Source organism: Gopherus flavomarginatus, chromosome 14 (assembly GCF_025201925.1).
Source record: "Gopherus flavomarginatus isolate rGopFla2 chromosome 14, rGopFla2.mat.asm, whole genome shotgun sequence".
Taxonomy (NCBI): Eukaryota; Metazoa; Chordata; order Testudines; family Testudinidae; genus Gopherus; species Gopherus flavomarginatus.
The window spans coordinates 18944182-18957710 of NC_066630.1; the positions used below are offsets into that span (position 1 = coordinate 18944182).

Sequence of the window (13529 nt, forward strand, 5' to 3'; positions counted from 1 at the left end):
CAGGGCAGAGAAAGTCCAGTCAAAACTGTAGAAAGTTCTCTGCGTGCCTGAAAGGTCCCTGCTTTGGCTGCTGCTACAGCTGCTCCTACCAGCTGGAGTCTCTGGCTAGTTTCTCTACACTTTTAGATATACAACCCCTACTGTGGCTGCAGTTATGCTGGTATAAAGGTGCTTATACCAATATAGTTTGCTACAAGCACCTTTATACTGATAAAGCTTGCTATACTTGTATAGGCACCTTTTAATCATTTAGCTACATCCATATCAGGGGTTGTACAGTTCTAAACAGATTGAGCTAAAGCAGTAGAAAACCTGTTGAGACAGGCTCTTTAAGAAGCTACATTTTATATACGTTATGTTTGTCACATTTTAAAATTGATACTAAATCCCTTAATGCACCCGAAGTTTGAACCTACTTTACTAATGAAATATCATGCCTTTAGTATATTAATAGCTTTTTCATAATTCAGAGGAATTCTAAGAACAATCCCAGACGACAATTAAGCACAAGGAAGTTAGCAACAGAGACTATATTCTATTCAATGTATGGTAAATGATTTTACCCTAACTTCATATTTTTTAAACCTGGGCTCCCTATGTCCAGGCAAATGAAGAGGAACTTACCAACTTATCTTCTATAAGAGACGATCTGATCATTGTAGCTGCTGTGGGCTACCACAACAAATCTAACTACTACCCAGACCTCATCTGGAGTATGAAGAGGTACAATGTAAATTTTATTTTAAACTCTTACTTAGAGTCACATACTCTTCTTAAGAAGAAAATTAAAAACAAACAAACCATAGATCAATAGTGTTCTGCTACAGTGCACATTCTGCAATGCGGCATCTATTAGATGGTGCTACCCATGTGAAAACAATGGACTTGTCACGTAAGCCACATCCACACTTAAGTGATGTAACAGTTTTGTGTAAAGCCATTACCGTGGTACCATATAGAATACTGGTCTCCCCCCTACAGTGTTAAATATTAAGAAGCTATTTGCAACCTTGAATCCATCACTGCTCAAATTCCCCAGATGACATGTAATGCTTTCTTCCCCCCACACTCACGCTATTAGTTAACCTGGAGGCTCTCTGTTCCTTTCTGACGTAGACCTTACAACAGTCATTTAAGTCTTTGTAATCGCCAAGCTGTATTACTGCAATGCATTCTACCCAGGGTGATCTTTGAGAAGCACTCAAACTTCAGCTGGTGCAGAATGTAGTGGTCTTTCCTGAGTGGGGCAAGCTGTTATGAGCACATGCCAGCACAGCATATGCTGCCCTGGTTATTTACTTCAGAAAAGCTTGACTTAGTCTGCGATCTCCATGTATTTATGATTTGCTGGGGTTACGCTGCTGCCAGCAGTTTTGGTGCTGAACTCTCCACAGCTGGTGGTCAGGTATTCTTAGTGGACAACCCATGCTTCTGGAATCTGCTTCTTCTGTCAGAGTGCCAGAACTAGAGATTGAATTTCAAGGAACAGTCAACTATGATCCAGGTGATGGATTAACTGCTCTCAGCATTTGTCAAGAGACCTATGCAGTTTTTGTTGAAGAGTTCAAATTCATGTGACATTGTGGGAAGTGTTCACGCTTGCCTCCAACTAACTGGCAAATGTGACTTTTCCTCAGGCAGAGGTGTAGCAAAGGAGGAGCATAATCCATTGATGAATGTAACAAACAGGATAACATAGAAGGTCTCTCAATATTAGGCATGCAAAGTAAGAGTAAAATAATAGGGGTTCTAGTCTTTAAAAGGATGTACATTTTATTGATAATCTCATTTCAACTTTATCTTAATTAGTCACACCTCTAGATATCCCTGCTCTCTTCTCAACAAAAAAAGAGAAGCTATCAAATTCAGTCCCAAATGCTGTATTAGAGACAGGGAAACCTTGAAAGCCAGAATTTGATTTCTCTGCAACAAAGAAACTGGAATTTGTTTTTAAAACTTACAGATTTTAAAGTACAAGGTGGCACAGTCTTGTTACCAGGGTCATAGGGCAAGCATTACACAAAAATGAGGATTTAAGTCTCTTCTTTCATCAGCACAGAGGAAGTAGGCATACAAGAAAGCTTAGCCACTAATGTAGAGAAATACACATCTTGGTCTTCAATGTACTCTTTAAAATGCTTAGATAGTTCATAAAGTGTGAAGCCCCTTTTCAAGATGATGCCAACAGTTGCATCGATCTCCCACCCAAGTGATGCCCAACAGGAAATTATCTGTACACCAGAAAGCAAAAGCTTAGGGTATCTATAGCTACACCATGATCTACAGCCATCTGAAGAAGCCTAATAATTACTATTTAGCACATGTGTACGTTAATCAAGTCTAATCACTCCTGCTAGGCAGGGGTAATCTTAGCTCCATTCGATAGAGGCCGAGCAGCGTTGAACACAGTCTGTGCCTAACTTTGTGCTTCCCCTTCCTGTGTCACAATCCCGTCTCGCTGTTACCATGTGCTTTGAGTAACTGTGGGGAGCAGAGGTGCTGGGGGCAGTGCTCGGCTCTGCTCAGGGACAGCCGGGGCACCCTGCTGGCTCGGGTGGGGGGGGGGTTCAGCGCCCTCTTGTCCCGGGGCTCCCCATGACTAAGCACGCTGATGCGAGAGGCCGAGACACGGCGGACCCACAATGCCACTCTCCCCGCCGCAGCCCGCGCCGTGCTTCCCAGCACGTACCGTGCCGCAAGGATGAGTCAAGGGCAGGCGGGCAGCCCACCGAGCCAGGGGGCTCCGCGGCAGCAGTGCCCAGAGAGCACCACCAGCTCGGGGGAGACTCCCGGGTGAGCGGGCAGCAGGGGAACGGGCTTGGCGCCAACGCGGGTCAGCCGGCGGGGAGACGGCGCCCCGGGGCGGCTTTCGCTCCCTTGCGGCCCTACTCGGGCAGGTGGCAGGGCCCGGGAAAGGGCTCCCGCAAAGCCTCCCCGCGGGCCTGAGCGAGCGGGCCCGGCCCAGGCAGCGCCGCCTGCAGCCCTGGGAGCGGGGGCTGGGAAGGACCCTGCAGCAGCCCCAGCCCGCTGCCCTGGGAGGGGACTGGGCCGGAGGCGGGGTGGTGCCGCTAGGCGCGCCCGCGGGCTCACCTGAATGTCTCGAAGCGGCTCTTGTCGGCCTCGAAGAGTTGCCTCAGGACGAGCTTGGCGGCGTTCGCCTTGTACCACTCGGCGAGCTTCCTGAAGGCGGGGTCGCTGGACAGGGCCATGGTGCTAGCAAGCAGCGATGCAGCGGGCAGAGCAGGCGCTGGTGGGGACCGGCGCTTCTTAACGGCAGACCCGCCCCTCCAATGCCGGCCCCGCCCCGGCCCCCAAAGCCCGGCCCCTTGGCCAGCCGTGCCCGCCCCGGGTTCCTCCTACACGCGGCTGCGGCCCCTGGGACCGTTATTGGCCTGTGGACTGGGTCCGCCTGAGCCCATGGCCCGCCTGGGCAGGGGGCTGGAGCCGTGACAGCGCTCCTGCGGGCTGGCTAGCACCTTTCCCGTCCACAGGCCCCCCGGCCGGGACATCCCTCAGGTGCGATCCCGCCCACCCAAGGCTGGCCATGAGCGCCTTGCCTGGGGGGCAGATTGCACTGGGACGCAACAAACGTCGCCCTGCAGGCTGTGATCTTCATAACGTCACCGAGCCGCAAGGCGCCGCCTCTCCCTCCTGCCTTGTATCGAAGTACGTTTAGCTCTGCGGGGAAGAGCCTAGAGGCGAGGTGTTTGTACAGGGCCTGGCACAGTGACAGGGGATCTCCCTTCGGACTGGGATCTTTGGATCAGAGACGGTGCGGGGGGCCCCCAAAATGCAGGAAAAATCTCATCTGACAACCTGCCCGAGTCCTAGCTGGAGGTGCAGCAGGGCCCAGGCTGGCAGGCTGCCTGCATTCTGTGGCTGGTGGCCCCATGGTGCTCCTGGAAGTGGCCGGCTACTGGCACGTCTCTGCGTGCCCTGGGGTGGCTCCATGCGCTGCCCCCACCCCACGCACTGCATGGAGACCCGCTGTTCCCCTCCCTCAAAGTGGCGCACAGAGACGTGCCAGCAGCAGGGCTAAGGCAGGTCCCTGCCCTGCACTGCCTCCTTCCCATCATGCCATGCCACTCCTGGAAGGAGCCTGCATGTCTCTGCAGCCCCTGGGTGGGAGGTGTCTGCACGTTGCCCCCACCCTGAGTGCCAACTCTGCAGCTCCTATTGACTGGAAACTGCAGCCAATGGGAGCGGTGGAAGCGGTGCACAGAGACCCCCTGTCCCCACCCCTTCCTAGAAGCTGTGGCCAGAAAGGTATGCCAGTTGCTTTGGGAGCCACCCTGCCAAGGTAAACACCACCCCCCTGTTTTAATACCATGTGCTGCAAAGAGTCACAGGAGGCACATTAAAGAGCCACTTGCAGCTTATCAGCCTCAGTCTGAGTATCACTGCTCTGCTGGAATCACACATCACAGAACATTAAAATACATCACATTTTCCTGAGTGACAGTGAATACAGCACTTTATGTACTCATCCATTGTTATTTAATTATACCATATTTTCCTGAGTCATACTGAGCACATCACCTTATTCATTGTAAAATGTTAACATTTAAATTAGAGGTAAAATACCATTCAAAGGGAGCATGCATGTAGATTACTTTTTCAGGCTTTTACAAAACCTATGTCAATTTAGCAATTAGCCTTATTTGTTTTTAATTCGGTACTACCCTCCACAGCACAAACCCAACACTAATAAGGGTGCCCAGTGATAGTTATCTTTAATGTGTGAATTGTCACAGGAACAAAGGCTAATGACCTTTGTAGCCCCCCAAGCACGTGCCAGTGTTCCCTCGTGCATTTTCAGCAGCTGTACAGATTACAAAGGTGTCCCTAGGTACAGGCAGATGTCATTGCGAGGTATTTAGCACTGTGATCTACCCATGCATGGTTTCCAGAAGTAGTTCTAGAAATAATAGCTGGATTTGACAGGATGGGGTTTCCCAGCCGTTCAGGGGCCATCAGTGGCACCCATAGCCCAGTATCACATGCTCCTTGTCTTTTGGGTTAACTGGGGGCATTTTCCATAGTCCTGCTCTGGCCCTCATTAGCATCCTGACAATTGAGGAGGGGGTCATGAGCCACTTCAAGCTCTGTACTGGGAGCGTTTGATAGCACCCAATCCAGATCATTGTAGAAGGGGCATATTTGATGAGCCCTCCTGGAGAGATCTTTTGAATATTTTGCCCTCCTGTACTGAAGCGTCAAGTGCTGTTCACTGCCCACCGGCTCCAGCCTCCATGAAATTTCCCAGTACAGGTGTATGTTTCTGCTGCACAAGGAGGAGTTGTGGAGGACAGCGTAGTCTGACCACACACTGATCAGCTGTGGTCGGGGGGGGGGGGGGCAAGCAGCTGCTCTTGGATCAAGATCCATACCCACCTGTACTAATCAAAGGAGGTAAACCGGATGAAGTTCAATAAAGACAAATGCAAAGTGCTCCACTTAGGAAGGAACAATCAGTTTCACACATACAGAATGGGAAGAGACTGTCTAGGAAGGAGTATGGCAGAAAGAGATCTAGGGCTCATAGTGGACCACAAGCTAAATATGAGTCAATAGTGTGATACTGTTGCAAAAAAAGCAAATGTGATTGTGGGATGCATTAACAGGTGTGTTGTAAACAAGAAACGAGAAGTCATTCTTCCGCTCTACTCTGCGCTGGTTAGCCCTCAACTGGAGTATTGTGTCCAGTTCTGGGCACCGCATTTCAAGAAAGATGTGGAGACATTGGAGAGGGTCCAGAGAAGAGCAACAAGAATGATTAAAGGTCTTGAGAACATGACCTATGAAGGAAGGCTGAAAGAATTGGGTTTATTTAGTTTGGAAAAGAGAAGACTGAGAGGGGACATGATAGCAGTTTTCAGGTATCTAAAAGGGTGTCATCAGGAGGAGGGAGAAAACTTGTTCACCTTAGCCTCTAATGATAGAACAAGAAGCAATGGGCTTAAACTGCAGCAAGGGAGATTTAGGTTGGACATTAGGAAAAAGTTCCTAACTGTCAGGGTAGTTAAACACTGGAATAAATTGCCTAGGGAGGTTGTGGAATCTCCATCTCTGGAGATATTTAAGAGTAGGTTAGATAAATGTCTATCAGGGATGGTCTAGACAGTATTTGGTCCTGCCATGAGGGCAGGGGACTGGACTCGATGACCTCCCAAGGTCCCTTCCAGTCCTAGAGTCTATGAATCTATAAAAGCTGCGCAGGGCCGCCAAGAGCCGGTGAAAAAATTTTTTTGCCCCTCCCGGTCCCCAGCAAGGGCGGACCGGCTAAACAGGGACAACAAAGCTGGGGAAGCCAGGCCCCCTTCTGGACAGCTGGGCCACGATAATTTGTACTGGCTTCCACCCATCTCGTCGGCCCTGGCTGCGGAAAGCTGTTTTGATGTGGTTGGCGTAGTTCACTCCTACCAGTGAACACAGGGGGACAAGGACTTTATAGATAGGGTAAGTGTTGAGCAGAAAAGGGTTTAGTGTGCTGGGGGAAATGGGGGATTGGAGGAGAGTGGACTGTTGAAACTCAAGACCTGGTAAATACTCCTTACCCTGTCCAAACTGCAAACTGGCCTGGGTGCAGAACCATGTCAGAGCCTTGCGCATATACTTACCCAGTCCCCCAGGTGTATTAGCTTACTCACGCTCTACTCACCTCCATACATCTGTTGCTGGGGTTTAGATGTAGACAATAGGGGGGTTGTGGCACATCTAGCAGTTGCTAGTGTAGACAAAGCCTATTGGGAACATGTGCAAGCACGTACACAGTCCAGTAAGAGAGGATGTGAGCCAGTATAGGCATAGCCTTCCTTGGTTCTCCTACCTAGGTTACCACTCTTTCAATGCTCTCCTCCTCACTCTCCCTTTTGTTGCTGTTCTCTGGGTAGTATGCCACCTCTATGCTGCTTATTCTCAAAACTACTGCTTGATTTCTATCATCTGCACAAGTTTACATCTCTTCCAGTCTGTCAATAGCTTCTCCTGGATGTCTTGCTGCTTTCTCAAACTTAACAGGGCTAAAGTTGAATTTCTCAACTTTCCTCTTACTTCTCCTTCCTCTTTTCTCCATCATTGCTGACAACTTCCCTTCCTCTCAGTCACTCAAACCTACAGCTTTGAACTTAATTTAACTCTTTCCTGTCCTTTTCACATCAAGGATCTCATCACATTTTGTTGCTTTTCCCTCTCAAGTATGCCCTTCTTCTCTGTCTCCAGTGCTAATACCTTCATAATATGGTTCATAATATGGTTCCCTCACTCCTGGAGTACTTTAATCCTCTCCTCTCTGGCCACCCTGAGTCCTACCTCTCCTTTTTTTTTTTAAACAATCCAACATATTACAATTAATGTTCTATTCTCACTGCTCTGACCACATAATCCAACCTCCTTGAATTTCTCACTGGATCTCTTTATCTTTCTACATGAAATGTAAACTCCTTTCCTCACCTTGAAGATGCTCTATGACTCTGCCCCTGCCTGCATCTCAGTCCTGGGTTCCATCTAAGGCCTGGTCTACTCTACAAAGTTAGGTTGATGTAACTCATCTTGTGTTCATCTATTTGTGCATGTGTCAACACTCAAATTTGTCTCCAGCCATGAAAGGCCCATGAATCCCAGCAGGAAAAGGAGAGGCATATGCAACAGGACATAATAGGTCTTCTCAAGCTGCACACCCTAGTTGACCTGCAGGTCCAAAAATCCTGGACTCCTCACCCTATGCAGTCCTTAGAGTACTCTAAGGTAGCAGCCTCCTACACACCTCAGTATACCACGTGGCATCACACACTGCATCATGGACCCTACCATTTCATTCTGGTAGATAGCAAGGAAAACCACAGCTTCACATACACTGACATTTGAGAACCATGGCTGGTATATGTGTAGCCACAGTGGAGTACATTCGTGCACTGAAATGGACAGAAATGTTTGCTGCCTTCCTAATTTTAAATGTCAGATTCCATTAGTTTATTTTATGTTTGTCTAGCATTTCCTGTTGTTGTTTTTTTGCACACTCTTTTTCTGCATTGTTTTTGCCACTCAAATTTCTATCTAAAAAAAATTATATTTATTAGTTTACAAATATTGCATGAATGCATAGCAGCACTCAAAGCACCCAGTACTGTAAATGCACAGCACATCAGAACGCATAAGTTCAAGGAACCACACAGTCTAATATTTATAAATGTACAGCAAGTGCTGCATAATTCATAGCTTCTGTAAAACACAAAGCCATAGTTATAAACGTATGGCAAGCACTAAACAATGCCTAACAGCACCCAAAGTCCAGCATAGAACAATCTTGTGGCTGACCATTGCAGTGCTCTTTCAAAGCTTCCCTTAACCACTTAGCTCCATGCTGAGTTCTTGTAATGGCCCTTGTGTCAGGCTGTTCAAACTGAGCAGACAGCCCCAGCATCTCTGCTCTCCATCCTGGTGGCAGCTTCCCCCCATTTGCCTCAGAGATATTATGCAGGATGCAACAGGCAGCTATAACCATTGGGATATTTTTCTCACTAAGACCCAATCTAGTGAGCAAACATCACCAGCATCCCTTCTATCTACCAAAAGCACATTCAACTGTCATTCTGCACCTGCTGACCCGGTAGCTGACTCTTTCCTTGGTGCTGTCCAGATAGCCAGTATCTCTCTTCATGACCCAGGGGAACAAGAGGTAGGCTAGGTCCCACAGAATTACTGCTGGCATATCAATCTTGCCAATGGTAATCCACCATTCAGGAAAGAATGTCCCTGCTTGCAGTTTTCTGAACACTCCTGTGTTCTTAAAGATGCAAGTGTCATGCACTTTCTGTGACCAGCCTATATTGGTATCAGTGAAGTGTCCCTGGTGATCCACCAATGCTTGCATAACCATAGAAAAGTATCTCTTTCTGTTAATGTACTCTGTGGCCAGGTGGGCTGGCGCCAAAATAGGGATATGTCTGACATCTATCATCCCACCACAGTTCGGGGGGGGACCCCATTGCTGCAAACCCATCCACTATGTTCTGCACGTTGCCAAGTGTCGCAGTCCTGCATAGCAGTAGATGATTAATGGCTCCCACTGTGGATTTTCAAACTCCAAAATAATTTCCCACTGACTGGTAGCAATCTGATGTTCCAGACATCCAGAGTGTGATTGCCACTTGCTTCTCCACTGTCAATGGACCTCTCATTCTGGTGTCCCTGTGCTGAGGTCTGGGGCAAGCTCAGCACACAGCTCCGGGAATGTGGCCTGTTGTATTGATCTTAAAGGCCAAATGTGTTAACATAACCTAATCACGGTCCAACATTAAACAGTGTTAAACAAGGTTCAAGGTTTGGTATACAGTGACTTCAGCCTGCTTAATACCATGGTGTAATGGGGTGCTCAGCACACCCCTGCTGAGTTCTGCCCCCTGGGCCCACTCCCCAATGAGTCAGGACCACTCCAAGCTGGTGCAACACCCTTGCTCTTTATTCCTGTGTCTGGTCCCCAACACCAAACTCCAACTATTTACAGATTATTTACAGGTTTGGCCTTTCACAGGCCTCAGTGGTAGCAGGCTCCTTCTGAGCCTACTCTCACATCGTGGTCTCCGCCCCTCCTTACTCACTTCCTCCCAAGCTTTTTGACCGTTAACAAGGCTGGCAGGTGTGGCCAGTTTCCAGGCCAGGAGTAGCTAGTGCCAAGCCCCAATCCATTTCCCCTGATTGGGGCTGGAGTGGCAGGAGCTGATTAGGGTTTCCTCTGCAGCCCCCTGCCACACATGGCAAACACACCATTAAAAGATTAAAGATACAGAAAGGAAGAAAAAAATTAAAGCATTTGAAAAGTAAAGTATTAAGTAAAGCTTTCATTTTAACAACTTTTTTATTCCCTTTCCCTTTAGCTGAAGAGAGTACTAGAAGGAAAAAACCTGTTTAACAGTCTCTTAGGTGGTATCAAAGATAGTAATTAATAACTATCCTGTTGAGTAACAGAAGAAATGTTGAGATGAACTATAGCTATCATTGCTGTTGTTGTTCAAGTCCAATCCATTTCATCGCATGTGGTGTTTGGAGTTCAGCTGGAACTGGTGGTAGGGGTGGCAACATCACCTGGGTCCCTCTCTCTGGCCAGATCTGGTCTAGACATCTCTCTGGATTAGGATGACAAAGGCCGAGGGTCCCAGGAAATGGGCATGGAGGCAGACATGATGGTGAAGTTTGCTCCATTAGCCTCTGTTCTTCCATATTTCCCCCCCAAAAGTCTCTTTCTTTAGGGATCCAAAAAGGGAGTGATGAGTGAAATAGACCATCCTCTCATTATCTTGTCCATCAATTACATCTAGTTTCCAACACACCAATTTTGGTTCACTAATTTCCAGACTCGCATTTTCTTGTTTACCAAGCATGATCTTAACACAGTCCTTGAGTTATATCAGCCGGCCTTTCTCTTTAACTTTAGACTAATTTGGTCTTTCTGTCTCCCTTTCATACCTTTTCCCACCAACATTTGTTATTATAGGTTATTGTGACATCTCATGAACTTTTACATATTTTTGACAGTTTATAATTAGGGCAAATTTATTGGCCCAATTATCACAACAGGCCTTTTGCATCTGGAAGTTCTGAAGCCACTGCTTGTAGCCCTAAACCTGCATTACGATGCAATGTTTCTCAGTTCTAGATGTCACGCTCCACTGTCAGCAGCTGCTGCATGAATGCCACCAACAAATTCCAATTATTTTGTATGCTTCTTAGCAATCTGATGTTGAAGAAATCCTCAGTCCCCCATTGTTGGGTACTTTCTGTGGGTCTGCAAATGCAGGAGAATCATGCGTCCTGAACATTCACAAGCATAGTGAAGAGCTCTGTGGGCTCCATACTTCTGTCATAGATGGGGGACAAAAAAAAGTGCTGTGAGGTTTTGTGGGATTTAAAGAAAGGCACAAAAATTATGGGATACAGATGGCATTATAGGATGGCATTATGCAGATGGGATACAGATGGCATTATAGGAGAAAATTGTATGCTAGGAACTTGACTCCTAGCTCCTAGAGATCCCTGTGTGACTCTTTTCTACCCCATAACACAGTCTGCCTTCAAATCTCTCCTTCTAATACTTATTTTGCTAGCTTTCCACAGCTGACCAACTCTATAATCTCTGTGTACTCTACTGTCCATTTCTTTTCTTTTGCCCTACCTTTGTCTCAGATTTTAAAATCTGGTTCTTTATTTCATACACCTTTGATTTTTTAATGGTGTCTGTCATTTCATAGCTTTTTCCCTAGCCTTTCTTCCCAGTTGTACTCATTTCCTGATTGTTTTTGTTTCTAACTTAGATTGTATAAACTCCTTGGAGAGTTTTAGAATAAAAAATATTTTTGTAATGCACCATGCACACTTTTATGGCATAAAAGTGACATGCTCTGGTCAAGGTTCTGCTCCTAATCTTTAGAGCTCTCAGTGGAAGGAGACTTGTAGCTGACTTGGGGACTGCCTCTACAGACCACCATAACAGCTGCAATGTACAGAGACAGTAAGGCCTTGTCCACATTAAAGAGCTCAATTGATTTTATGGTAGAGGGCAGAGAAGAGATTCTGACTAAGGAGGTTCATCAGCTGCAGCACTTGTTGTCTTTGACAGCTGACAGCTATCAGAGCTATACACATTCTAAACAGTTTAAGGCAGCCCTAGCGTGGATGCCGGGCAAAATGTTTAACTGAGGATGGCTAGTATTGATGGAGTGATTCAAAATAACTGACTGCAACACAACCAATTGAATGCTCCAATGTCAGCAAGACCTAAGGCTAATTGAGCCTGGAGTAAAAATGTTAACGGTTAAGACAGGGTGTTTTTCATGGATGAACTTCTATTATGGAGACTCCTATAACTGGAGATTAGAATGAATCTGAGTTTTCCCACTTTTAAACACAATGTATGGCATATCACTTTACAAAGGCTTGTCCCTATTAGCGGCAGCTGCAGAATGACCCAGCTATGTTTCTCATGAAAAAGACAAATTAAATTTCCATTTTGGAAGAAAGCTTCAGAATAAAGGAGGGATGGTAGTATGATCCTTTTTTGGACATTATTCCTTCTAAATGAGATGTATAAGACCTAGATACTACTGATAGGCATTTTACATATATCAGAAAGGTTAATTGGAAAGATTAATAGATTATCTCTGTGATTAATTTATCAGAGAAAGCAAGTCTGTTATAACAAAATGACTGATTTCCCTTCATTCAAATTTTCTGGCATTCTATTAATCTTTTTCCCTTTTTGGTTTTGTAATACTATTTTATCTGTTTAAACCCATTTTAATAACTTATTACTAGAAAGCAAACATCTGTCATTTTACTACAAAATCTTGTACTGTACATATGAATGAAGAGAACAAAATATGGTTCAGGCGTTTGGTAACAAGATACAGGGCCAGATTTTCAAAGCGCTCATTTAGGGACCTGAATAAAGTGGTCACATTTTCAAAGGTGCTCACCACTGATCAATTTCCATGTTCACAGTGGAAAAAACCTGATTCTGTACTCATTACTCAGGCCAAACTCCCACTGATTCAGATAGGATCAGGCCCAATCCAACCCTCACTGATGTCAATAGAGACTCATTTTCTTCTGTGGGGACTGAATCAGACCTAGAGAGAGTCACACTGTAGTGGTCTGCATATAGGATTAATACAGAACTCTTGTGTTCTGATACGACACCCACAGTTATCTTGAGCAAGTCACTTCTGCCTACATTTTCAAATGTGTCTACTAATTCTGAATGCCTCAAACTTTTTACTTCATTGGGCAGGTGCTCAGCCCTTCTGGAAATCAGACCAAAGGTATCTCAACCTGGGCACTTTTGAAAGTACTGACCCACATGATTTGTCCAGGTTAATCTAGTGATTAGTCTAGTCAGTGGCACAGATGGAGCTAGAATCCCAGTCTTCTAACTCTCACTTCTGTATCATGTTTCACTGCACCATTGAGATTGGCCCACAGTGTATGAAAATCCTGTTGGCTAGAAAGTAGAATTATACTTTAAATGCTATCTACGTAGCACTTTTCATATGACTCAAATGACTTTACACAGGTGAATACGATGGCCCAGATCATCCACTCCCACAGGAAATACCCACAGACCTCTAGGTATCAGAAATCTCTCTAAGGCCTCCCTTGTGAAGATTCTTCACATATCATCCTGTCAGTGTGGGCAGAGTGTCTCCCACAGAAAAGACTGTAGGACTTATCTCCAAACCTGGCAGATCATAGGTAACAGGCAAGAGGATCTGATCCATCTGTGCACAGCCTCTGAGCCTACAGGCATGCTTTGCTCTCCTGCCATTTCCACCAAGGCTCCACAAAGGGTATAATCTGACCCTAAATAACACACCCCTGAAATACAGCCTCCTTCGGGAGTAGAAAATAGTAGCTGTTTTACAGGGGTGGCTCCAGGCCCCAGCACGCCAAACGCGTGCTTGAGGCGGCATGCCATGGGGGGCGCTCTGCCGGACGCCGGGAGGTCCTTTGGAGCTGCAGGACCAGCGACCGGCAGA

The 13529-nt window shown here is 46.4% G+C and overlaps 1 protein-coding gene across 1 annotated transcript in view; it reads right to left on the bottom strand.

Annotated features, from left to right (window-relative positions):
- The window catches only part of GPI (glucose-6-phosphate isomerase), a 33639-nt gene extending 30350 nt beyond the window's left edge, over nucleotides 1-3289 (bottom strand). Inside the window, exon 1 of the mRNA XM_050922824.1 lies at nucleotides 3091-3289. Coding sequence (XP_050778781.1) covers nucleotides 3091-3209 — 119 coding nt within the window. The 5' untranslated portion in view covers nucleotides 3210-3289. The remainder of the gene's footprint in view (nucleotides 1-3090) is intronic.
- Nucleotides 3290-13529: the final 10240 nt, after the last annotated feature.